The sequence below is a fragment of the Cydia pomonella genome, chromosome 11 (genome assembly GCF_033807575.1).
Source record: "Cydia pomonella isolate Wapato2018A chromosome 11, ilCydPomo1, whole genome shotgun sequence".
Lineage (NCBI taxonomy): Eukaryota > Metazoa > Arthropoda > Insecta > Lepidoptera > Tortricidae > Cydia > Cydia pomonella.
Window position 1 is genome coordinate 13,639,578 of NC_084713.1, and position 27,530 is coordinate 13,667,107.

The following is a 27,530-nucleotide window of genomic DNA, read 5'->3' on the forward strand; positions in this document are numbered from 1 at the left end:
AAATACAAATAATAAAATGACAAAAAAAGAACGGATAATACAAAATTAAACAAGAGAGATACACATTTATACAAAATAGAAGTAGAAAGAAAAAAATACATTGAACAAATACTGTTCCATACATATAGGATATGTTGTGTGCGTCGCAGCAACACAAAAGGGTTCTGGCTCAGTATACGCTTCACCCTATGGGAAAGGCACTGATATTCTGCCAGGACCAGATCACGTCAACCAAGATACAGTGTAAAATATGCAATATTCAAAGTTAGTACTTAAGTAAATACCTTGTTTATAAAACTAGAGACATAATTACCATTAAAAGTGTGTATTTACATAGATATGATGTTGAAGTGTCAGTGTGATTAGCATGCTTAAGTACTTAATACGTAGTGTCAAGTGTAATTATAAGAGGAAATTCATATTTTATACATAATGAATTACTACGACCAAATAAAATAATAGTATTAATAAAAACTAAATTCGGTAATCAGCAACCAGGTAACCATGCGGGACTCCCAAACTTTGCTTCTACAAAAGGTATGAAATTTGAACGATTGAATTTTGAACGATGAAGAAATATGAATGACTTTGAGATAAGTAGTTCGTTTTCTTAGATAGAACTACAACTACCATATATCTGATTAGTTAAATGTCCATTCAAAACATGTGACAATTATGCACAGATTTCATAACAGGGGATTAAATACGGGCAAAACTGAAATGTACTCGTATGCATAACAACATGTATATTACCTCATCATGTTTCAGTTAGCTTCTTAGGTTTTTAATAATCTAAAAATCGTTGAAAATGTTACAAATACCTAACTTAAGTACAAAATAAATCCCCAGATGGGAGTTCTATTAAACTTCTATGTTTGCCTCGCTACTGACAACTAAGGAACCCTGAAATCCGTTCTGCATCAGCACCGCTGGCGCCCCCATCTCTAACACATATCATTAGTGACTCATGACTCACTGTTCCAAGTGGCTTCCCCTATGCTCGGATAATGGCTGTTTACGTGTCGCTGACGTTCGACGCTTAGCCGATAGATGGCGTTGCCAGTCCTATTTGAATACAAAATTATCGATATTATTCGATAAAAGAGTCCATTAGGGGCGGTACTCCTGGACCATGGCTGGTGTTTTGGAGTTTGAGGAGGTGTAATAAGTTAAAATGTTTCTGGAAAACCACATCTGCCTCCTCGGCTATTCCAAAAAGGCAGTTAGATACCTTATATCTGTGTAAATATTTAAACATCGATGCATAGAAAACGAAATAGGGAACAGCTGGCGTTATCTGTTAGTTAACCATATATAGGTAGGTCCAACCAAAAAGAGAGGATTAAGATGGTGCATTTATTAAAATTGAAAATAATAAACACACAAGCGAAACATTTCATGATATTGTTTCAGAGAAAAGACCAGCTGAGCCCCTTTTTAGATTTGAGAATTTTAGGTAAATAGATCCGTAGCGCTGTCGGGGCCGCAGCAGCTTAGGCAAAAAACCTTCGTAAAAATCTCAGAAATCGAGGTTTTGTTCTCGACATTTTGCTCCTCCATAAATTAACCAATCGTAACGAAATTTTGGGAACGGAATGAGAAAGAAATTATCTGTATCTGACCATCTTAATTTTTGCGTTTATTGTTGCTGATTTTGTATGCTATACTCTGTATCTTTGGGTATTATAAAAGTAAAGAAAATCTACCCTCAAATGACTCCTCAAGCGAGTTGAGGGTAGATGAAAACATTACATGATCAAATAATGTAGGTTAAAATCAGGTCGTTCAGTGACAGATCCAGGCGGTTTTGTATTTGGTTGGTTAACCGATAAATGTTATAACTACCCGAAAATGTACAAATTATTTGTTTACTTTTATTTAAATACTTACCTGAAGATACAGTGTATAGGCGTCTGTTTACGGCGCATATATTTAGCCGTTTTTAGTGCTGTTTGAAATAAACTAGTTCTTATATCAAAAAGAATATCAAAAAACCGGTCAAGAGTGAGTTCGTTTTACTCGCGCACCGAGGGTTCCGTACAAACTGAATTATCTCGTGTAACTATAAAGGCGAAAGACTTGAACAGAAGTAGGTACCTATACTAAGTATAATTGTGTACAGCGCCATCTATCGACAAATTGTCTAACTAATTTGCGCGATGTAATGCACGTATATTGGTTTTTCGAGGATTATTCTGTATCATGTAAACCGATTTCAAAAATTGATCTTTTATTTGAAAGAACGTGTATTTATGTAATCTCACAGAAATTTGAGGTGTAATAAACACACGTAAAGTTGGTTAAATTTCAAAATGAAATCAGAAAGGTTTTTTGTTAATTAAAAAAAAGTTACCAAGATAGAGGTCTGATTATATTTTTCCTGTAAATTTTTTATAGTAATGTTAATATTATGTAAAAAATTCATATTTTTCGTCGGTAAACTTCGGAGATATAGGGTATAGGAGGGGTGTATATTTTTTTCACATTTTCCTTCATAAATATTTTATTTTCTCTATGAAAAAAAAATGTTTTAGTTTTGGAATGTACAATTTGAGCTCTTTCAAATGATACCCGACATGACCTAGTCACTAGACTTTGAAATTTTGCCCCCTCTTTATATGAGGCATTTTCCATTCTTAATAAAAAATAATACTTTTAATGTGTCTGGGTTAGTGTTTTTCATAACTATTCCAAATTCCAAATTGATAGCTTAAGTGGTTCTCGAGATATTTGGCGATGTGACAGACAGACAGACAGACGGACGGACAGAGTCGCACCATAAGGATTTCTTTTGTACCTTTTTGGTACGGAACCCTAAAAAAGCTAAACGTTGACACAGATACTGGCAATATGAAATATATATAAAAACTACCACACGACACGGGGCTGCGGGGTGTTAGGGTCGGCAACGCGCATGCAACACTTATGGAGTTGCAGGCGTCCATAGGCTACGGAGACTGCTTACCATCAGGCGCACCGTATGCTTGTTTGCCACGTAGTATAAATAAATCAAACTAAGGTGGTTAAATTGTAAATAATGAGATAAGTTCGAAAATGATAATTAAAAAAGTTATCAAGGCTGAAATGTGATTGTATTTTTCCTGTAATATTTATGATAATATCAATTAAATTTTTCTTTGGCAAACTTCAGAGATAATGGGGTTTTGGAATGTAAGATTTAAGTTCTTTCAAACGATAAATAGAACGATACCCCACTTGACCTAAAAATAGTAACTAAGACTTAGAAATATATTGGACATTTTCCATAGTTACAAAAAATAAAAAATAATAATAACACTTTCAATGTGTCTGGCCTAAGTAAGCCTTATTCATGACTGTTCCAAATTTCAAATCGATATGTCAAGTAGTTCTCGAAATATTTAGCACTGTGATAGATGGACGGACGGACAGACAGAGTCGCACAATAAGGGTTCCTTTTGTACCTCCCTAAAACCCTAAAAATATTCATCGATGGCCAAAATCCAGACGGGAAAATGTCGAGAACATTTATATAGAAAAATAACCACTAATCTTTCCCCTTCCGTCCTCAATTACTCGAAATTAGCAGTGTAAAGTTCTTAGAATACTCGTATGTATGTACAGCCACATACATGCATACAATCAGTCTATGCCACCTCACCTCTCTCTGCAGCTGACTGTGCTTATAACAGTCAAGACAATTTAAATATTTGGTGCTTCTTTCAAGCTCAATAATAAACAGTAAGGCCTAGTTGAGTCAACTCAATCCCAGCTGATGCCTACCTAATTCATTACAGTATTCTATTGACCCGCGCCGGGAGCGAAGGTCCAGAAACAAGTGCCAGTGTAACTTTTCGGTACTTTTAAAATGCTAAAAATAACAAAAACAAAGAATCAATCAACGGTTTGTGCCGTAAGTGGTTGTCGAAACCCAACTAGTGGTCAAAATAAATGTTGTGGCAACTGCGAGGCAGTACTTCACATGTGGAAGTTTATGTCAGCACACATTTTGAGCAACGGAGGTAATTTGAGGTAGGCATGACTGTGAACTTGGATTTAGTTTCATTGGAAAAGGATTATTTTATGCGAAAAATATCTAAAATCGCCGTGTGAAATAAATAGTTCGATGAATAAGTTTGCAGTGTCATAAGACTCATAAGAGTCATAACATAAGATTGTGTACCTACAGAAATATCTCTGCTAATATTGTAAATGCGAAAATCTGTCTGCCTATTTGTCTTCACTTTTAAACCATTGAACCGATTTAGATGAAATTTGGTAGAAGTTTTGGGCTCTAGGACGGATATAGGATAGGATGGTTTTTACAGTTTAGCAATATTTTTGCCATTGCCATCTCATCTCCTAACATCTTTAAAAATAGATAAATTAATCCTCAACAGTTCCTGCGTGAGTGTGTTGTGTAACTTGTGTACCTACTTTATGTAGCTGCGTGTGTAATCACTCGCCTCGATTAACTCCCTTGTCAAACTAAGACTCCTGCAACCTATACTTACTTTTTTAGAAATGTTCTATTATTCTTGGGGCCACAGCAAGTAGTACGAGGTACCTATTAACCCCTAGTCTAGGTTTAAAATTCGAACGAGGTGGCAATTTGCTGCGCTCTGTCTATCGGAAATACCTAATTTTCGACTGGGGAATACCCTAATGTTCAGGAAGACTCCAATTTTGGCATAAGTTGAGGTACCCTGAAAAGCAATGAAAAAATGCCATGAAACTTGGCAACACATTCTTCTGTTCGTTTTCTTTGTATTAAGTATAATTTTTAGAAATAAAATTAACGCCAGATATAGATATATGTTATTTAAATGTTCATGCCAGGTTTCATGTTATTTCAGTATGTCGTTTCAAAATTAGAGCGTAACTTGGATTGTATGGGAGCGGTTTTTTGTCAGCGGGTTCGTAAGACTTTTAAGACAGACAGAACGACATACCGTGTCTGTAGAACATTATAATTAGTTTAACGCAATACAAATACCTGTTTAATATTTGCGGGTCGTTAAGCATAGACCATAGACAAATAAAAAAGTAGTCCTTGACTTGGTCATCAGTATAATGTGCTAAATAGGTGCCTGTTTAACTATACGTCATTCCAAAAAGAACGCGAACTCATTCCCAGAAAAACAAAAGCAAACATGACTAAGACAATAGCTATACATATTTTGTATTTCCATATGTCGTCTTTAGGTACGCATAAGAAGCACAAAGAGCATCTAGACATTCGGCAGTGTGTCAGACAGGTTAACAAAGCAAAAAAGGCGACACACCGGTTGTGGGTTTTAGACGAACCATTTCGGGCCACTTTAGAGGGTTTTGAATGGACTAATTTCCAATTAGCTCTCACTTCTTTTATTAGCGAAACCTTTTACGAACTTGGCATTCTTTTCTTTCACGTTTAGGTTTTTGATGGGATCATAATTATTATATTCATCTATTATTAATTTAAGCACTCAAAATCTTTTGTTCTGTCTACATCTCTAGATGAACTTCGAATGGGTGGTAAATGTATACCTAGGTGTCATATTTATGTTCGTGGACATTAAAAGTAAGTAGATAGTCTTGACAAACTTTGAATTTTATTTGGACTTTTATTATGCCATAATTAGACTATGTACTTAATGTACTTATATAATAAACTCCCACCGTTTAAATCCCAGATCAGATTTCAGTGGAAAAGTGGTGGGTTATTCCAAATTGGCCCGGAGGTACCTAAATGTCATACGTCCGCATATCCACTCGTTACTCACTTAACTAACAACTCTCAGCATAAACCTCAGGGTCATGTTACGCCAAAAGCACAAAGGTAGGGGCTCAAGGAGAAAAAATGTTTTATAAAGGCCCTGAGGACGCACTTCGTTGGTTCATTTTCGTTTTAGTAGAAGGTACTAAGTATGTTGCGCTTTATCGCGATGCCTTAATGATAAGCAGCGTGTTTGCTGATTATAGTGGCATGTGGTGCTTGTTTACTATTGTGTAGCCTTGCTTTGTTTCTCTGAGCTAAATTAGCTGGACACAGATCATGCGAGCTGGGATTTAATTTCACATTTCTACTTTGACATCGCGATATCAAGGCAGGGCAGATATCTAACATTGTGTAGGTAGGTATAATATGTATGACTGTATGTTGACTAGTTTGAATTGCAAAATTTAACAGAAGCGGTCTTTATCACTGCACTGTTCAGTGACATCACAGGTCATATTATCATCATCAATAAGAATTTATTCATGGTTTTTGTTTTTATCGGTAGGTAATCTTGACAGCAGTCAGGCAACGTTGTATAAGTAGATCAAAAATGCTTGTGGCGTTTTCCTTTCCAACAACGGTTGCATAAAATATTGTTATTTTTAACTTCTAAACTTAGTAGCGGCTCACAAAATACACATATCTGTTCGAAATTGCACCTAGCTTACAACTTTCACTTTTTTACCTCATAGTTATTCTTTAATTTACCTTTTAATTTTTGAGATTGGCTGTGACATAGGTACGGACAGAGAAACGGACGGACGGACAAATAGACATGACGAAACTATAAAGGTTCCGATTTTTCCACTTTAGCTTCAGAACCCTAAAAAGTGCTTGATACCTATGTAATCAGATAACGTATTAGGTTAGCTGTACCTACCCGCGGCCCCGTCGCGGTGTGTGTCTGTGTGTCATTGGCTTGTAGATAAGAGAAAGATCCATGTGATCTGTAAACTATGTTGGTTTTCTCTCTAATTCTGTCTGAAGAGCTGTGCTGTTTTGGCGTAACGTTTATGCCCCAATTACCTTCAATCTCCAATTCCATAGTTCGGTACGACATACATAACAAATACTTTATTTATAACCTCCGACGCAAAAAGCGGGGTTTTATATGTTTGACGCCAATGTCTGTCTATCTGTGGCATCATAACCCTCCAGACCGGACCGATTACAATGCGATTTCTTTACATGAATGCGAGGTTCCTTGCGTATACCGCTTTCTTCGCTGTTTGATAGAAATCTATCCAGTAGTTTGAATACAGAATCAGCTCTTTTCCAAAATGATGTAAGGCATTTTTGGCATGAAATTGATTTTTATTGCCATATAGCGTAGGGGTTTTTAATTTTTTTAATTCAATAGAAAAGTTATTAAATAGGTTTGTATACCAAATTCTTTCCCTGATTTCCTTCAATCTCTCCTTGAATGGCGTAACCTTTTCCAATACAAACTTATGACGTCTGTAGGGTCGGATAGAATGCCGTCATCCTTCCTGTTCTCTTTTCTAAATTGATCAATAGCTGTCTTTTCTGCTCCTATTAAGCACTTCCTCATTCGTCATTCTGAAACACAGTATCTACTATTGGGTAGATAATGTAAGTCTAAGAACTCTAAGGGCCTGTTTCACAATGTCCAAGTAAAGGCATCGTTGTCGTTTCACAATCTTCAAGTAAGCTAAACTGGTAGATAAAGTGCTAAGTTTTGTAGAAAGTTTTATCTGCCAGTCAATTTATTTATTAATTAGCTATCCAATACTTGAATTGGACATTGTGAAACAGGTCCTAACTGGAGTTAGCGTCAGGATACGAGATATTGCTCGCCTTTCAAGATTATCACTACGATTACCTATTATGAGAGGCTTTTGTCTGTGCTCAAACAACATAAATAGCTTTTTTTTTTGTTGTAATGAGAAGTATAGGTACCTAACGTACGTCACATGGAGATGTGTAAGTAGCGGAAAATTTCCATAAAGCTGGAATTTTCTCAGAAACTTCAGGAAAATTTATACAAGGTTTAAAATTAATATGAAAGGTTCCCGAAATTTAACCTTTTAGAAGCTTCGCAAGTATTAGAAGCTTAGGCACAAGTCATGTTGGATATTTTTGAAAAACTAAAAATATTCTCCCAGGATACAGGATGTAGGAATATACCTATAAAAAGTGTGAAAAGCATATACATATCTATCTTTTTAGGGTTCCGTAGCCAAATGGCAAAAAACGGAACCCTTATAGATTCGTCATGTCCGTCTGTCTGTCCGATTATGTCACCGCCACTTTTTTCCGAAACTATAAGAGCTATACTGTTCAAACTTAGTAAGTAGATGTATTCTATGAACCGCATTAGGATGTTTACACAAAAATAGAAAAAAAACAATAAATTTTGGGGGTTTTGGGCATTAGGATGTTTACACAAAAATAGAAAAAAAACAATAAATTTTGGGGGTTGGGGGGGGGAACTGAAACTCAAAAAATCTTTTTTCATCAAACCCATACGTGTGGGGTATCTATGGATAGGTCTTTAAAAATGATATTGAGGTTTCCAATATCATTTTTTTCTAAGCTGAATAGTTTGCGCGAGAGACACTTCCAAAGTGGTAAAATGTGTCCCCCCCCCCCGTAACTTCTAAAAAACAGAATGAAAAATCTAAAAAAAATATGATATACATTTCCATGCAAACTTCCACCGAAAATTGGTTTGAACGAGATCTAGTAAGTACCTAGTTTTTTTTTAATACGTCATAAAATTAAAAAAAAAAATTTTTTCATCAAACCCATACGTGTGGGGTATCAGGGATAGGTCTTCAAAAATGATATTTAGGTTTCTAATATCATTTTTTTCTAAACTGAATAGTTTGCGAGAGACACTCCCAAAGTGAAAAAAATTGTCCCCCCCCCCCTGTAACTTCTAAAATAACAGAATGAAAAATCTAAAAAAAATATATGATATACATTACTATGCAAACTTCCACCGAAAATTGGTTTGAACGAGATCTAGTAAGTAGTTTTTTTTAATACGTTATAAATGGTACGGAACCCTTCATGGGCGAGTCCGACTCGCACTTGGCCGCTTTTTTTTATCTGTAGTCAAAATGGAAAAAACGCATTCCATATAGTTTCTTAAATATTTAATTTCTGTCTGTTAAGCAGTATTGTCACAGGAGTTTTTTTTTCGGAAATTATAAATATTACAAATTATTAATAAATCATTTAATTACTAAAGTACACTACTACATTTACATCACTAATGAACTGCACCATATGAATAATTTTAGTCATCATGAAGTGCTAATAATAGATGATTTTTATTCCGATTAAATGAATATTTTTGAAACCTTCGCCCATAAGATTACAAAAAATAGGCTCAGAGATTTAAAAAAAAATGCTGAATATTTGAGTACCTATCGCCGAAAAATTGCGTTCATTATTAAAAGAGCGTAAGTTCGTTGTAAACACGCTATTTTGTTTGTTTGTATGCTTTTGATTTTGCTTAAAGGATGTAAGTTATTCTCCAATAACTTAATACCACAGTGTTGTTCAGCTCTCTAAACTTTTCTATGGCTCTTCACCAGAGTCAGCGCGAACAGAAAAATTCGCCGAATCTGCTTAAAACCTGCGAACGCTCGATGTTCTGCTGGAGTGAATGCTCAAGATTAACATGGTGCGAGAACACGCCTGAGAGTTTCATTACATTGCAGTATTTGATCGGTCGCCCGAATTGGTTGTAACCTCAATAGTCCGCAATGTTACTAAAATCGCATGCGAGTTCGCGTGCCGTCTAAATCAGCCCTTACACTTTCGGTGCCGGGAGCCCCGTTTCAGTACAAAATTAACACACATACGGGTTCTTAGCAGTGAATGCGTCTAACTTTGCAACTTGCAACGATTTTAATAGAACAAAGTGAGAGAGTGTCAACACAAGGTGTAACAAAAATATTAGTGGGAATCCATTAAAGACTTTAAGGGCATATTCAGTATCGTATAGAGAATTTTATTGTAGTGAAAAAAACATTGTCGGCTAAGCCATGGCAAAAAAAACCCGACAAAAAAAGTTTCGCCTACTTTTTTCTAATCAAAACAAGCCCTTAATCGGGTCCCCACTTTTTTTGTTACACCTTGTATAAACGTCATATTTTCATAGAAATATGCAGCATTTGTCGTTGCAAATGCCATATAGCTTGGTCTGACTCTAGTTATACAGTAAATAGATCAATTTTCATTGGAACTTCACTACATTGTCAAAAGTAAAGTCTTACTGATATAGTGTCTGGCCCTCGATAGTCGACTACGCTTCGTTGCTTGCACGACACCGCCATTCCTTTCTTAATCAAGCTTTTTATCAGGGAAATGTTAAGCTAAATGTATACGTATGGTTAAATCGTAATTAAGACTTGAAAATATATGTTTTAGGTATACCGATTTTTATCTAAGACTATTCTACATATAACCACTGATCTTATTCTCGTTGATCTTGTTGAGGTAAACAACATGCGGTCTTAACGCTGGAGCAAATAAACGATAGTAAATAAGTATGTCATCTAACATCAAATTGCCTTGATGAGTGGGTTTTAATAATTTCCAACGAACCCTAGATCGCGAGTAAACCTCACGCAAACAATACTGAGACTTTGAGTGCCGCCGTCAGTCTGTAACCTTCGGCGCTATGTGAAGCCTGAAAATTCGCATGGATCCGTTAAAAGCTCTGAGGTTTAAAAAATAACTACTTTAAACTTTGTGGTTGGATCGTCACAGTACTTGTGTAGTATAGAGGAAAACCTGATATTGACGTGATTTGGTTCATTTCATAATAATTGTGTGGTCCGGTAAATTGGAATATATTGATCAGTGGAAAACTTAATATATTTGACTCATTCATTGTAATTTGGTTCATTTCTGTCTGAGTCTGGGTCTGATCGTGACAGTGAGTAGCTAAAGGGAAACTAAATATATTTAGTGAACTGGTTAATTAATTAAAAATATTTAGTGCTGTGAACTGTAAATATGAGTTTAGAAGTGAAATTACATAAGCCGAAACACGATGATCCCTGGAAGTTTGTGTTCAGAAAATTGCGAGATGCGGATATTGTCAGCAAAAGGAAGTAAGTTAACACAACATTTCGTATTTGTGAATTGTGGTAAATGCGAAGGAAAACTTCAGTGTTGTATGAAAACTATTTGGTAAAATGTTTGGCACGCCATGTAGACGTTCGATATTCATCGCTAGGTAGTACTTACCAGTAAGCTACATCTATTATGAAAGTCTGTAATTTCTAGAAGTGGGGTCATAAGAAAAACTTGTAGGGAATTTTCATACTGTTCCTCTTGTCCTAACCAAAATAAACTATGTTCCTCTAACCTCTAACCCAACATCACCTTAGATTTGTACTGAAACTTACTTTCCGTTTTAAAGTCCGTGATGATTATGAGTTTATTTATCACCTTCCGTCAGAGACAAAGCAAACAAACTATATAGGTAGTTATACAATTTAAAGTGTACCTACCGAGAGTGAATCAACTTCCGTTGAGACACTTTAGAAATAAATGACTCTTTAAAGTTAATTTAAACAACTCCCAGAAATCTACTTTTATAAGAAATAAACTGATAGATCCCTTAAAGGTACAAGTTCGCCTTTATATTTAGCTTTTCCTTATTGAAAGTTACTTTTATTATGTGTTTTTGTACAATAAAGAGTTTATTACTACTATAACTGTAAACTTTACTAAATGAAAAGATTTTGAAACGTTATTGTCATGTAGTTATTGTAGTTACTGCAATTTAGTAGCTGCAGCTATCTATCGTGTTTAATGGTAGGGTAATAATCAATTTCGAATGAAATTAATTTAATTAAACTAATTAATACCCTAAGGACGGCTTACATCTGTAACATTTCAATTACCCATAGGTGTAGGCATTTCAATTATAATGTAAAGTGAATCGTTGTTACGATAATTATCGCAGTGACGTTCTTAATTGTCAGAGAGAGATATTACTCTATTTTAGTCATATGATGGTCGTACATAATTTCACTACTTATGGTGGTATCTCAAGGCGTTCCCTGCATGAGCGAGCGCCTAAAGGGTTAATACTTACTATATACTTAACCAATTTGAAAATAACGTTATGAATTAATAATTCTTTCGATCATAAAAAAGCAATAAAGATTGTTATTTATTTTATAGATGCATTTACTGTATTTCGTAATTGTTATGGGAACAGAAACTACATTACTTGAAACTACCTAACTATAAATAGGTAGGTACTTGGTAATTTTTTCACCGAGTAAAGCACTTTCCATGTCTGCTGCATGTGTGCTTCTATCAAACAGACCAACTCTCTTTTGTTAAGCATTGTACATATTAGAATAGCCTTTTTATTCAGTTTGAGACATTAAATCGATCTTCCTCGTTACTAGCCTACTTCATTTTCTTCTAAAAACTTTCTTGGTTGAGTTGTAAGTAACCCTAAAGATAGCGTCCGTTCGGCCGTGACTACGGCCACAATTTTTTTACTAAAGTAGCCGGAATCGATATCTGGCCTTCAACGCAGAGGGAAAATATTCCTGCTTTTATATTCCAAAAATGTTTGAAAGGTTTATCTACCTATATATTACTGCAAAAAGTTTGCTACCTCCAAGCCCAGAGGCACGACGTGACTCTGTGATATTTGAAGTATATTGTATTGTAGACCTTGTAGACAATGCTGGGTAAACAAAAAATAATAGGAAGCAAGCACAATGAACTTAGACTAACCAACTCGTGTCGTGTCGCACTATTTAGACTGTAAATTATGGATAGCGTGCAACGATGTAATTTCGTCAGTAGCATTATTTATTTATATCATGGGATTAGTTAAAAAAAAATTTATAAAGTTATTAATTTTTTACCCAACGACTGTGCCGGCTGGTATACGAGTAAAACGAGTATTTTTATTTGGACTTAAAAAATGTGGTTCCATCGTTAAAAATAGACCCTAATTCAACACAAGACTTAAACCGACGAGTACCGCTAATAAAGGTTTTACATGTCTCGCTTTCCTTTACCTAAAAAATATTAAAAGAAAGTAAAAAATCTGATAAGTCGCCGGATCGCTTACTATTGTTTCACTGCATACCTATTCCTTTTTAGTCTATTCACACATTTTTGGGTTAAAATTAATGGGGAATTACTCTAAACCTGAATAAATAGACTCCAGAAATAAAACCACTTTTTCCATTGATTTAGAGAAGCCCCATTCAAGTTTACGGTTACAATACAACTAGCGAACTTAAATTGATAAAAATTAAAAACTTAGGAGGAGGGTTCAAGTTGGCTCAATAGAAAAAAAAACACAAATTTATGATTAATTTTTATTTAACTATTTTCAGTTGTACCTATGTTATCCTGCATAGCATTAACAGACAGTAGTATAATTTTAGCATAAAATGGCTAGTGGTATAGCCGAGGAGGGATCTGACGAGCAAAATTTAAAACAGAACTGTATTTTCGGAGTAATTGAGATAAAAGGTAAAAAACCGCGCTACGGCCTTATCTTCCGTAATTTCTTGGCTTTACGCCCCCTTTTAAATATCAATCGTGGGCGTTGTCATCGTGAGGTCATTTTGCTATTAATTATTTAATTAAAAGATGCACTGTGTTGACAGTTCAAGAGAGAAAAATCGGACAGACAGACGGACATGACGAATCTATAAGGGTTCCGTTTTTTGCCATTTGGCTACGGAACCCTAAAAATGCATTTACTGTAAGGATTCACTGCCAACACTGCGACTCGTGGCAGTCTCAACTGAGAACTTTTGTTAGTTCGACAACAAGCTTGTATTGTGAAGGGATGGAGATGCAATAAGCATGCATAATTGCATAGGTTGCATAGCCGCTCACTATCAGGCGAACCGTACACTCACGTCTAAAAATATCGATACGGACAAAGTGCCAAAAATATGTTATACATACACTACCTTAATATTTGGGCGTTGTGTATACATACTTTTGGCATCTTGCCCGTATCGATATTTTCAGACGTGACCGTGCGTGACTGTATCCCACCGTCGAGTCGTGGTATAAAATATAATCTTCCTTCTCTTAATAATCTTCTCCTTTAAACAGTGAAACAATTACAAGTTCAATAAACTAAGTCACGTAAACAGCATTGCCATAAAAAGTGTAAAAAAGCCCAAACAAAGCATCATAGCCTTGAATTGAGTAACGATAGTATCACTAGTACGTCCAGCCAACCTTGAAGTTAAACTCTTTACATCATACCAGTAACCACCATTATTGTGCTGTGAGCAGTGCGCAACTGGCTGAATCACCGGCCAATTGCTTAATTAAAAAAATAACTGACGTCGCTTTAACGCTATTAGTATGTTATTAGTTGTCGCGTTTTACCTTTTTAACAGACTTTAAAAGGGAGTATGTTTTCAATTCGTGGGAATCGTTTTTTGGTTTTATGTATGTTTCCTGATTTTGCGCAAATCTTTTGAAATTACACGCCACTGCAGCACATAGATAATTAGTTATTCTAGTGATAGAGGCTGTACATTTTTAAATTCATTTATCTCTAATGTTTAATTTAAAACACTTAATTTACCAAATGGTTTCCGGCACTTTTACGTAATATATTTTTCACTACACCAATTCGTAAAAGCTCTGTTTATTTTCAAAAACTTGGAAACACAAGAGTGGCAAAGTAATTTGATACAAATTTTGAGTTGTTTCCTCATGTTGGCTGGTTGAAGCGACTCAAGTGATGATTATTCATATTATTTAGCAATCATGACAGATGAATATTTAATAACGTTTGGATTTGATTTGTAAAGTTTTACAATCAGTATTTTAGTCACGTTGGTGTGGTGATTTTTTTTTATTTCACTCGGTAGCAAAATTTGTTTGATTTGTTTGCCTTGAAACCCTCGCAACGCTCAAGATTCCGCTTTTCAAACCATTCGCTCCGCTTGTGTTTCAATTTGGAATGTGTCTATTGCTCAGGTATCAATATTAGCACAAGCGGTTAAACAACAACTTTGCCACCTCGTAAAACAAAATTAATAACTCTATTAATCAATTGGAAATTCCCCATTCAAATGTTTACAGGAATGTATTACACAATACAAATTCTGTAGAAATATGTATAAGGTGACTGTGGGCAAGACCGGCATACTTTATTTATTTTTTACTTTGGAGTATTCTAGCTCCGTTAATTATTCACTTACGTGACCGCTTGTAATCACATACGATGAAGAATTTCATAAATAATAGTTAAGCTATAGTGACAGATCATTTTAATCATAAATTAAGCAAAAACAATAGTATTTTTTAAAATTCGGCGAGTAGACGGACTTCCCGTGTAGTTTAAGGTAAGTCCGTCTAGTAACGATATCAGCCATACTATGGGTGCTTATGTGTTCGTATTCGAATCCTTACAAAGAATGAAACAAGACAATGAAAAGTGTACTCTAAACTTGTTAATATAGGGTTTAGATTCGAAATAAACACAATTTTTCTTACTAAAAGGTAAGTCCGGCATATATTACGTAAATGGGGTGGTAAACCTTTTTTGGAAAATAATTATACGTACTTATTTTTTGGACTTCTCAAATAAAATACCAATAGTCATTTTAAATTTACTCGTTGTTTTAAATTTACGGAGATCAAAGAGGGTAACATAAATAAACTACTACTAATAAAAACTACGAACACCGTTTAAGTTTAAATCAAATAGTGATTGGCAAATCAAACTCCATAACACAAGTAGGTACCCTACATACGTAAATTTTCAGGATAAGTAAGGCGAAGAACCCACGTCACATAGCGGCGTGGCACGCGCGGTACAGCGTTGGCGTGGAGCGTAATCTTGTATCACGGTGTAGGCAAAACGCCTAAACCACGCAAAGTACAATAAATGTTTCGAAATAAAAAATACGTACGGACTGATATGGCTGCAATGATTTTAATTTTCAAAACTGTCAAAAAAATATGACTGTACAACCGTATTCTAAAATTCAAGAGGAGTAAAAAGGGTAATAATATGTGTCATAAGTATAATAATATAACATATGAAGGCGATGATCATGGGTTCGAATCCCGGTAGGGGCATTTGCTTGTATAATCTACACAGATATTTGTTCCTCCAGTCATGTTTGTTTTTTTATGTATTTATCTATATAAGTTTGTATATATCATCGCTTAGCACCAATAGTAAAAGCTAAGCTATGCTTAGTTTGCGGCCAATATTTATTTATTTATTTACTTAATAGGTATTTTCTTATTTGTATTTTCGATGACATAGTGCGGAGGATGAAGAACACATTTCTTTAGTAGTTTCGAGATTAAAAATGTTAATAAACACAAACATCATGCGCAATGTCGTAAAGATGCGTATCTGTAGTAACCTTATAAAATCGTAATAAATAATATTGAAGTCATTTAACAGTTGGTAACCTCTGATTCAAGGAAAGTCCGGCATATGACGGACTTGCCTGGTGCATAGTAGACGGACTTTCCAACTTAGCAAAATTTTAATGTGGTGAATGATGGAACGTATAATTACAAAACTAAGCCAATATCTGATAATTTAAACACATAATAAAGATTGCCGGGTCTTATATTACTTACGTAGTCAATTTCTGGTGCAAAATCTTGTCACAAACTATTTTTAACAATTTTATTTGCAGAGACTGTCGCACTATAACTTCGAGTTCCATAAACGTAATGACTTGTTTACGCGGATTGCTCTGAAGTTAGTTGTCACAGCGCCATCTGTTTTAGAGTGAGGGAACTAGCGCGAAAAACTGACTTATAAACTCGACGCCAAAGTGGCAAACGCTTTCTAATTCAAAAGTTATAATGTGTTGACGGACTTGCCTTGTAGACGGTCTTGCCCACAGTGACCTTATGCAATTCATTGCGTCACACACATCATATAAGCGATATGATACAGGTAATTTAGCTTTCCAGACGTTTAATTCATTATAATAATATTTTAATGTAGGCACTTAAAAATTCCAACTGCGAATAATATGCTAAGCCACAATTTGCACACAATGGTGTTGCTATTTGCTATCTTTAATCTATACCTAAATATTGAAGATTTTTTGTAAGTACAAGCCTTTTAATCCAAATGAGTTTAGTAAGGGGAAAACCAGACATACGGCCCGATTCGAAGAATGATTAAAACACATTTAAGATCTTTAAAAGATCGAAAACTAAACGTGTCAACATTGACATTTATTTTCATTTCGCTGTGATCCCAATAAGATCTATCTACGATATTTATAACGTCAAAGTAACATTGGTTGCTTGAATCGAGCTGCTTCTGTTAATTATACGACATACAAACGATATCTAAATGAGAACTTATGTAAACCAGAACTTATCGCTATCGTATCTCATTCTTCGAATCGGGCAGACTGTAGCGATAAATAGTTTGTTATTATTACTCCGGCTCATTTTCCTAACATATTTTAAAAGTATTGTCCCACCCGGAAGGATGAAACTTGGCATGCATGTAGCTTATATAGGTCAGAAAAACCGGACTGAGGGTTCCGTACAAATTTAACTTTTTTTTACATTTATTTATTTATTTATAGTTTTCGACATTTTTCCTGTGTTCGTAGTAAAAGATGATATTAGATACTTGCCAAAAGATTCGAGGTCAAAGGGACGTCCCTATAAATGTTGATTCCCTTGAGTGTCAAAATTTACGTTCTTTGTGGCAAAAACAGTATTTATTTTACGTTAACTTAGAAGTTTGATTTTTTCATATAATAGCTTCAAGGGTCTGTAGACCTGAGTATATGGATTTAGTTTCAACTCGATAGATCCATGCGTTCCTGAGATAAAGGGTCCTTGACAGACAGACAGACGGACGGACAACAAAGTGATCCTATGAGGGTTCCGTTTTTTCCTTTCGAGCTATGTAACCTTAAAAGTACAAGGGGGAACTAAGGGAAGTACCTTGTTAAATGCGTGCTTCTCCCTTTCACCCACGTTTGTGTCCCAGTTTCCAGTTCTTTATTCTTTTTAAAAAATAGTTAAAATTACAACAAAAATTTCAATGCTCAACACATTTTACATTAAATTTTCTACAATATTCCTTACCTATATTCGCTTAATCCTACCCCCGAAACGAATTGTCAAGTTTATACGCGTGGGTCTCGTCTAGTCTGCTTATCGATTTCCTAGATAGCTACATAAAAATATCTAAAAGTAAATACTCTCAGTGTTCACTAGCGAAAGAGTGGACTGTAACTGAACACTCAGTAATCTGCTCCTGAGAGAACGTTCATCGTAAGTACAGTCAGCTATAAAGTTGACCCCCCTGCAAACAAATTTATATGCAGAGGGTCCAGTTCTCTCTGCATCTATAGAGGAAGGAGAGAACACAAGCACAAGAATGCGCATAAGAATATGTCAGGGAAAATAAAGGACAATGGTTTGAGTTACCACCACGGTTTGTCATTATGTAGTTATTTACAAATCAGATATCGAATTTATACACTTCAAAATGTCATGCTCTGGATCGCTGCTCTGAATTGACTCTGAAACACAAATTCAATTCGCAAATATATTCGCAATTTCGCATGTGTCTTATTCATAATATAGCAGCTGGCAAACAAAAGTAGCAGAGCCATACAACGCGACAACAAACCACTGAGTTAATTGTGACGATGATCGAAGTTCGCTAATTAATCCTAAATTACAATAACAAACTAGGTAAATAGGCGGGATCAATATTTACAATAACGGACTAGACAACAATGTACAATTGCCCTTAATATATTTGTCACATCATTAGTTAGGGCTCATTAACTCATTGTCATATTGTTAGCGTTTCTCATTAGGTTCACCTTACGAAGCCACGCGGAGGTGCCCAATTGAATACCTTACGACGTCGTGATAAGGCTCACAATAGGGTAATTGTGTCGTTGATGAAATACAGCATCAAGTCCTTTATGGCGTGGGTAAATAGTAAATACGTGAAGTTATGTTTTGAATAGCAAACGGTTGTTTGCGTCGGTGAAGTAGCTCTTTATGAATATGTAAAGGTTTATTTTACTGTAACAAAGACTTTTAATACACACGAATTAACGTATGACAGTATTAAATTTCTGATAAACGGTTAGTCACCGTCTCGTTATGACTTACGAATAAAAAGAGATAAATCCGACTTGTTCTAATGTTATCTCGTGACATCGCCTTTTACAAAACTATACATATTTTAACTAGGTACGAGTATGTAAGCAACCCAGTTCTCGCTAAACTTCAAAAAGTATGCAAGGGCCTACCGCGGAAACCGAAATTCGCAAATTGCGGGGATCTTTCTCTTTTACTCTTACTAAGACTTAATTAGAGTAACAGAGACAAATGGCCGCAATTGACGAACTTCGATTTTCGCGGTTATAGCACTGTTCTTAATATAAGTATTTGTTCATAAAAATGTCAAGTTGACAATGTGGCAAATTTTATGATGGCCATATCACAAGATTAGCGATGTCACCAGCAGACCTGTCTAAAAAAAATCAAATGGTGTGAGTGATTATAGTTAAAAACTATAAGTACCAAATAACGAAAGAAATGCATATTAGGTGTGTTAATGAGCTCGCATTGTTTACATAGTGATTGTTATCAACGCAGATCCGGTCCGGTGTGCGAGCGGGACATCGCCATATAAGTACATAACGCTGTCTCGCTCACACACCGGAGCGGTGTGCGGGTCCGCATCAGTGCGATATAATGAAGGAAATGCATATTTATATTTCGATGTGTTAATGAGCTCGCATTGTTTACATAGCGATTGTTATTAAAAGCACGTGAGTTATTACATTGCGTGTAGTCTGTGCGCTGGCGTGACCGACGCGAAACGCCCCGCCATCGCCAGCTCAACAGCTGAGTTGGATTACGTCAGTGTTAGTACCAAACGCAGACGCGTAGCTGCCAAACACCAAAACAAACCGGTTGTTGCTATTCTTTTAATCGCGCTGTTTTGGCTTTAAAGTGTACCGCAAACTGCAACGCCTACATATCTTTGTTAGTTGCCAGTGTCAGTAACCTTTTATGAAGACGGGCGATCAGTTGAATCAGTATTAGTCGCGAGACGACGGTTCCGTTTCGGTCAAGATTCCCGTGAAGTTAGTACCGTTTGCGTCATTGCGTGGAAGAATCTATGACTCGATCTTATTTCAGTGACTCACTATATCTGCATATAGTTATGGTAACAGTCTATCAGTGCCGGTAAAGTTTGGTGTTATTATTATTACACTGTAACAAGTTATTGTTTAGTGCTGTAAGTCTTATTTATTTACAATGGATGAAGAATCGATGTGGAAAGGCTTTTATGAGAAACTGCAGCAGCAGAAATCAATAGAAGAACAAGTGCACGAAAGCAAGTAAGTCGTTGTGATAAAAATATCCAAAGAGATACAGAATTATTTTTGCGCAAGTAGATTTCTGCCTATTATTGAGGGTAATCTGAAAACTTTAACTTGAGGGTAATCTGTAAAACTTACAATGTAATACTCGTGATATTCTAATTATTATATCTACTTAGCAAACTAGCGTGAATATTCATGGCTCTCTCTTACGCCGTTGCTGTGCATAAATGCATAAAAGTAGAGTCAGACCAAGATAAGTTGATAGCGATTTTGACAGCCCAGACATTCATTCATTCTTTTAAAATTATGGCTTCAGTCCAGTGGGACTAGCCAGTATCGAGGAATAAGGAGCTAAAATTGGCTACTTGACTGTTTTTTGTAAATAATGTCAAACGACCTTGATTTTCCTGTGGATCAAATGTCTACTCTTCTCACGGTATTTAAGCATCACAAAGATCAGAAATGAGAGTTAAAGTCTGACGCTCGTTCTCGACGATTGAAACGCCTCTAACAAAATGATAAGGTGATGTGACGTCACATCATATAAGTCTGTCCTAAATGTATGGAAGATCAAGGAAATTGCCATTGACCCTGAAATATTGCGTTTATGTGTACCTATAGTTGTCATACAATTTATTTTTCAATAAAATGTAAGGAATCGAATGGTACTTCTTTAATAAATTTAATGGTATTTCTTTTCTATCTTTGAAAGACAAAAAAAAAAAATATTAATATTTTCCGAGCCTTGTATTTTTTTTATAATTTCTATATATTTTTTTAAATTCCGCTTTTTTGTAATGGATGGCTCATTTCTTCACGGATGCTGGAAAATTACTAAATGATTTTATACTATGTTGTTGTTTATGGAATATTTGGAATGACATGTCAGCAACCGGCGCTCGTCAAAATAACTCGATTGATGCAACTCTGTCGATTTAACTGCATTTTTACATACCCCCGTTGGCCGATGAAAAGGTTTACCCAGATGGCGCCGCAATCGTTTAAAAAACATGCCTTTAGATTAGATTAGATTTTTATTTGGTTCCAAGACAGTTGGAAGGAACCACTTACAATTTGTGGAATTTTAACACTTTCAACCTCATTTCCGCAATGACCCCATAGAAAATGCCTAAACCTGTATGAGGGCCGTGCGCGATGGAGGTTCTGCCATCTTGTGAGCTGTAGCCTGAATCATAAAATAAATAGATATGAGGGGTAGGGTTAGGGGGCCTTTTTTCTACAAAATATTGAAAAAATATAATATGCATTGCAAAATTTGAAAAAAATAAGAGAGCTATTTGAGGCGATTTGCGACATTCAAAAATCCAAGTCGCATACGATGCTATATCTTCTGTGGATATCGGTGACATTTGTATACCCCTTTCTTTAGTGATGAAAATACAAAACTTTATTGCATTATACGAAAACAATTATACCTGATTTTTTATTACTTTTACCTCAAAAACCGACTTGTATTTAGTAGTCTGTGCGGAAAGAGAACAGTCGTGGAATGTAAGGGATCCTATACATTCTACGACTCTTCTTTTTTCGCATAGACTCTAAGTAGTAACTAACATCTTTTTATAAGTAGCGCCAAAACACAGCACAAAAAAGTATGTAAACACAACTCACAGATTAACAAATACCAATCATATAAATAGACCACCAAACCGATCAAATGGTCAGAGCCTAAAGAGAAAAACACCGGGCAAGTGCGAGTCGGACTCGCGCACGAAGGGTTCCGTATCATTATTTATAAAAACGGCAAAACAAATGTTTGTTGTATGGAAGCCCCCCTTAAATATTTATTTTATTCTGTTTTTAATATTTGTTGTTATATCGGCAACAGAACAGAACGGTTCATGAGATACAGCCTGGTGATAGACGGACGGACGGATGGACGGACGGACGGACAGCGAAGTCTCAGTAATAGGGTCCCGTTTCACCTTTTGGGTACGGAACCCTAAAAACCACTCAAAGCGTAACCGTATCATATGATAATATTATCCGGTTGGCAATCCGTCTCTGTTAATCCCGTGCTGAAATAAAAGGGCGAAGTAGCCATCCGTGTTTTTTCGTATCAAATTATACCGAACGGCTACCTATACATAATACATACAATAATCAGTCCGATTATCTGAAATTTGTGGGTTACATTGTAAACTTAAACTTGAAATTTACACTTCGCGCCAATAAACAGGGGGCACCTGTGTTGCCCCTGCCTCCTGTAGTTCATGCACGTTCCGACGTTCCGTACATGAGTTCCTGGTTGTTTTGACAATTTATACATTATTGTGAGAAATGTGACTGATTGTGAGTTAACTGACCATTCCAGCAAGACCTTATTTCATTGCTCTAGACTGTCCACGGCCGCATAGTAACCATTACATTACATTGCTGCAAGACCAAAGAGTTATGTATAAAACGGATAGATGGCGGCACGCTGCCTGTGTTCTATTTGATGTGCATGTTCAGTTTGTAGTGTTTGTACCTTATCTGTGGCAACTCATCTGTCAAATGAGTTGATAAGATTTTATTGAGATTCATATTATGTATTATGTGAGATAAATTATTACTAAATTGCTCTCGATTGAACATTCATCTGGCAGTCAAAGCGGGCAAAGCGGCGGCGTCCGGCAATCGACTCGCTTGTGTGTCGCGTCTCATCGTTATCAGTCCAGTGTCCATATAAGCCGCGATAATGGACCTGTTTCGATTCAGTGCTGCGAGGCATCTACAGTTGTTTACAACGACTTACAGAAGTATGCATCTTTTAAAAAAGGAAGCTTTTGTGAACGGAGAATGGCTGCGCGCGGCAAATAATGCTGTGTTTCCTGTGACCAATCCTGCTGATGACACTGTAATTGCCGAAGTGCCCGACATGGGCGAACAGGACGCAAAATTTGCGGTCGATGTCGCTTCCAAAGCATTTAAAACATGGCGAGACACTACTGCTAGGGAACGCTCGAGTATACTTCGAAAATGGAATGACCTCTGTTTGAAAAATATTGATCACCTTGCAGAGGTATTGACAGCTGAATCTGGAAAGCCTTTGGCAGAAGCAAAGGGTGAAGTTATATATGGAACATCTTTTCTCGATTATTTTGCAGATACGGCGCGCCATGTAACCGGAGAAATTATTCCAAGTCCTTGGCCAAATAAGCAGATTCTTGTGACGAGGCATCCAATTGGGGTGGTATCTATCATTACACCCTGGAATTTTCCCTTCGCGATGATAACTCGTAAAGTGGGAGCACTCATGGCTGCTGGCTGCACTTGTGTTATCAAACCATCAGAAGATACCCCTCTGACAGCTCTAGCGGCAGTTGAACTAGCTATTCAAGCTGGTGTGCCTAAAGGTGTTATTAATGTGGTCACATCTAGCAGAAATAATGCTGCTAGTGTAGGCAAAGTTCTGTGCGAGGATCCTGCTGTAGGTTGCATTTCCTTTACTGGCTCTACCAATGTTGGAAGGATTCTTTATGGAATGGCTGCAAAGGGCATCAAAAGAGTATCTTTAGAGTTGGGTGGCAATGCCCCATTTATTGTATTCCCTAGTGCTGACCTGGAGAATGCTCTCGACCAAGCTATGTTAGCCAAGTTCAGAAATAATGGTCAGGCATGTGTTGGAGCAAATAGATTCCTAATCCATGAGAGTGTGTTTGAGAAGTTTGTAGAAGGATTCAAGAGTCGCATTGGAAAGAAGTGTATCCTCGGGCCCGGAACCAAGGCGGGGGTGACATGTGGACCACTTATAAACAAAATGCAAGCCGATAAGGTGTCTGGCCTTGTTGATGATGCAGTATCAAAAGGAGCAAAGGTTGTCCTTGGTGGAAAAATCGCCAAAGAACTTGGCAACAAATTCTATGAATCTACTTTGTTAGTTGATGTGACACCCAGTATGGCGATATACCATGAGGAGGTGTTTGGGCCTGTGGCTGTTTGTTACAAGTTTAAAGATGAAGCAGAGGCACTTGAGGTTGCCAACAGCACTAGAAGTGGTTTGGCTAGCTATGTGTTTACCAAAGACCTCGGCCAAGCATTCAGAATGTCTCAAAAACTGGAATTTGGAATGGTTGGAATCAATGATGGAATATTGTCTGCGGCAGAGCCACCTTTCGGTGGCATTAAAGAATCTGGGATTGGCCGAGAGGGTAGCAAGCATGGTGTTGAAGAATACACCGATATCAAATATACTTTGATGTCTGCCTTGGATAAATAAATTATACTTTGTTGAGTTTTTGTGCCATATTATTTTAGGTACTGAAATTTGTTGCATTCTTAGTTGATATTGTATATAAACTCGGTATAATGTTGATAAGAAGATTGTTTAAAACTTTTCTTTTATCTATGTTTAAAATTAACTTTATTACCTATTAGATACTCGGCTCAGTTTTATTTTGTGCTGTTTTCACTAGTATATAAGAGTTATCTCTGTGAACCATTCCAGTCTTCCAGAATATGTGATTTAGAGGTAAATGGAAATATATGTGGAATTCGATATTTCATAAGCATTACAGGCCAGCTTAGTTTGTAAGATGGTATGTTTTAGTGTTCCTATTGGCAGTGTAATAAAATCGAATTTGTGATCAGTATATAGGCAAAAAAAAAAACTATAAATATAACTGCCTATCTAAGTAATACTGGATAAGTTACTCCTGTTATTTATTAATTGTAAAAATCATTACCCCAATGAAAATTGTATGCATTTAAAAAAAATTAAATGTGTAATTATTTTGTAATGTAGTTATATTCAGAAAAGCTTGCACATAGTTATATACATTTGGTGCAATGATTGGTTCATGTATAATCAATTAATCAGCATCAAATAGATTTGTTGCCATAGAAATAAGGATACGTTACGATATATTTAGCCATTTTGACCGTAACTATCCATTTGATACAGACTGTGCCTAGTGACATAAGTATACAGTCGGTGACATTCAAACCGCAAATCTGTCTAACTGCTGAACTAACGGTCTTATTATTTCCGTGGTATATTAGACGTTAATCATTGTACACTTATTTTTTCTTCAATGCAGTAAATACTGGTCGCAAATGTATATCGTTGAAATATACTCTGAGCGTGTTATAGGCATTGTCTTGGTTTCATTGCCCTATCCAATTTTATGAATCCTTGCATGAGGAAAATGTTAGATTTTTCCTTTTCCAGTCACCTTTGTTTTCCTACAGAACAAATCGAATTGAATAATGATTCGGTCAAGTTATATTTTTTGTAAAACAAATTATTTCCGAATTGAAACTAATGCAGTATGATACCTTTGGGTATATTGCTTTACGCGCAACATACCCAAACCTCCCCCTGAAGCAACCCTCCCTTTTCGTATGAAATATTTCTCGGTTGACGTCGCCTGACGAAATTAGCTATGGGAAATTGGCTTCGTAGTTTTGTTATATTCTCTTTGGCTTTGGTCTTAGTTACGTAATAACAATAACTGTATGTAGTGACTGAACTGCCATGAATATTGTTTACCTACGTTTTCCCCGGATTTCATTTCAATGACAACGTGTAGTTACAGGTACCTACTTATAGATATCGTGGATGTGTGCCTGATTGGGGCGCCTACCTTGCAAGTTGCAGCCATGTGGCAAACTAGTTATTTGTCAGCTAGTTACCTATTTGAGCTTCAAGATAAAAAAAAAAGCGAAGTCGCGCACGATACCTCCAATGCGCACGTCGCACATTAGCAAAAATGTATGTACAGTAGAGCTCACAAGTGCATGGACAAGTTATGACTGAAATCATTCATTAAATTATCCATGCGGAACCTGATGGCACGCCTACTGTGTATGTATACAAGCGATACTTTTCAACCCTTAAAATTAGTCGTCCATAGTGAGGTGAATGTGTTCAAAGTGAATAACTATCATTATAAGGCCACCCCCAAGAAAAAATATCAGCTGTCCTATAAATCAGCCATTTTTTATTCGTGATTTCAGGGTTAACCAATACAGAAGTTGTTTAGATATTATCTCCACCACATGCTCTATGCAAGAGGTTGAAAAATTACTCCGTACTAGAATTTGACCAAGCCAGAGACATGTCATACGCTTGACCAAGCTAAGCTGTGCATGTGTTATTTTAAACGTCAAACTTCTATGCAATTATGATGTTTAAATAACTCTCATTGTGATCATAGACAGTGATTGTATAAAATTTATTAATTAGGTTAACTCTGATTGCCAGAAGTTGCCCTTTGATAATGCAGTGGCCACAAAACATTGGTATACTACAGCGCCATCTATTTCAGCTGCCAAACTAGGGGGCACGGTTTTTTCTTATGATTGGTTCTTTTATAGTCAATAATTCTCTGGGTACTCGGATAACTGGGGATAAACACGTAAAGTTTAACGCAGATGGCGCTGCGATCGTTTAAAAACAAAACATGTCATTAGCTTTACCAAAAACAAAATAACACAAACCACATAGACTTCTGTCACGTATGCTTCCAGCAGTTGTAACCAGTACAATCTGTGGGTTTTTAATCTCATTTATTAACAACGAATTTTCTTCACAGGATACAAGAAGTGGACGACAGCTTCTTCGAGAAATTCGGCTCTTTATTAAAGCAAGTGTCACTAAAAGCCGCTATAGAAGAGGCGACCCCGTTAGCCCCTCTAAAAGAAATCGAGGAAAATGATGGCGAGAAGGCTGAGGCCGAGCTTCTGGGGGAGAGCAGAAGTCTCGCGAGAGATACTGACAGTGGGAATGAAACACTATTGGACACGGACTCCGAACCAGAAGATCCTGAAAAGATCGAGAGACTTGTTGAGACTATTGGCTGGAACGTGAGTATACAACTTTGTTTCTTGATGATATACGTACTGAATAAGCAGTTAATCAGCATACTGTAGGCAGTGAAAATGGTTTTGCGATGCCCGATACCGATGCTCTAAGAGCGAAATTGCTTTCTGCTTTCATACCATTGGACACAGATAATGTTTGAGACTGATATAAAGATAAAATTGACAATCGACGAAGTGAAGGGTAGTCATTTATACGAATAATGCCAAAAACGCAAAACGCCATTTTGTCGTTTCACGCAATCTAAAACAAATTACGCATAACGCCAAATACGCTTTATGCCATAAACGAGGAATGCCAAAAAACGCATAATGCCAAAAACGCAAAACGCCATTTTGTCGTTTCGCGTATCGAAGAAAACAAATCCCCCATAATGCCAAAAACGCTGAAAGACAAAAACGCTTACATATATATTAACAGTTATATATATACCTATTATATTATTTATTTGACCAACTATAGGTAATAAATAACTAATTATATAACACATTACATTTGCTCTGTGATACTAGACGTAGTAAAATGTATCAAATTAATAGCTTGTTTGAATAAATCCCTTCGTGGGCAACCGAGGCCACAGACCACTCAGCCAGCAGGTCCAGAT

General features: G+C 36.3%; 2 protein-coding genes across 2 annotated transcripts in view; both read left to right on the forward strand.

Annotated features, from left to right (window-relative positions):
- The window catches only part of LOC133522891 (protein unc-13 homolog 4B), a 75,967-nt gene that overhangs the window by 21,933 nt on the left and 26,504 nt on the right, over positions 1 to 27,530 (forward strand). The window contains exon 3 of the mRNA XM_061858356.1: positions 26,640 to 26,910. Coding sequence (XP_061714340.1) covers positions 26,640 to 26,910 — 271 coding nt within the window. The remainder of the gene's footprint in view (positions 1 to 26,639; positions 26,911 to 27,530) is intronic.
- Positions 21,993 to 25,198, forward strand: LOC133522894 (glutarate-semialdehyde dehydrogenase). The gene has a single exon (XM_061858367.1). It carries the CDS (start codon positions 22,802 to 22,804, stop codon positions 24,320 to 24,322), a length of 1,521 nt encoding a protein of 506 aa, XP_061714351.1. The 5' UTR covers positions 21,993 to 22,801; the 3' UTR covers positions 24,323 to 25,198.

Excerpts from the sequence above, each read along its gene's own strand:
- LOC133522894 (XM_061858367.1), top strand. The coding sequence starts at position 22,802 with ATGGACCTGTTTCGATTCAGTGCTGCGAGGCATCTACAGTTGTTTACA.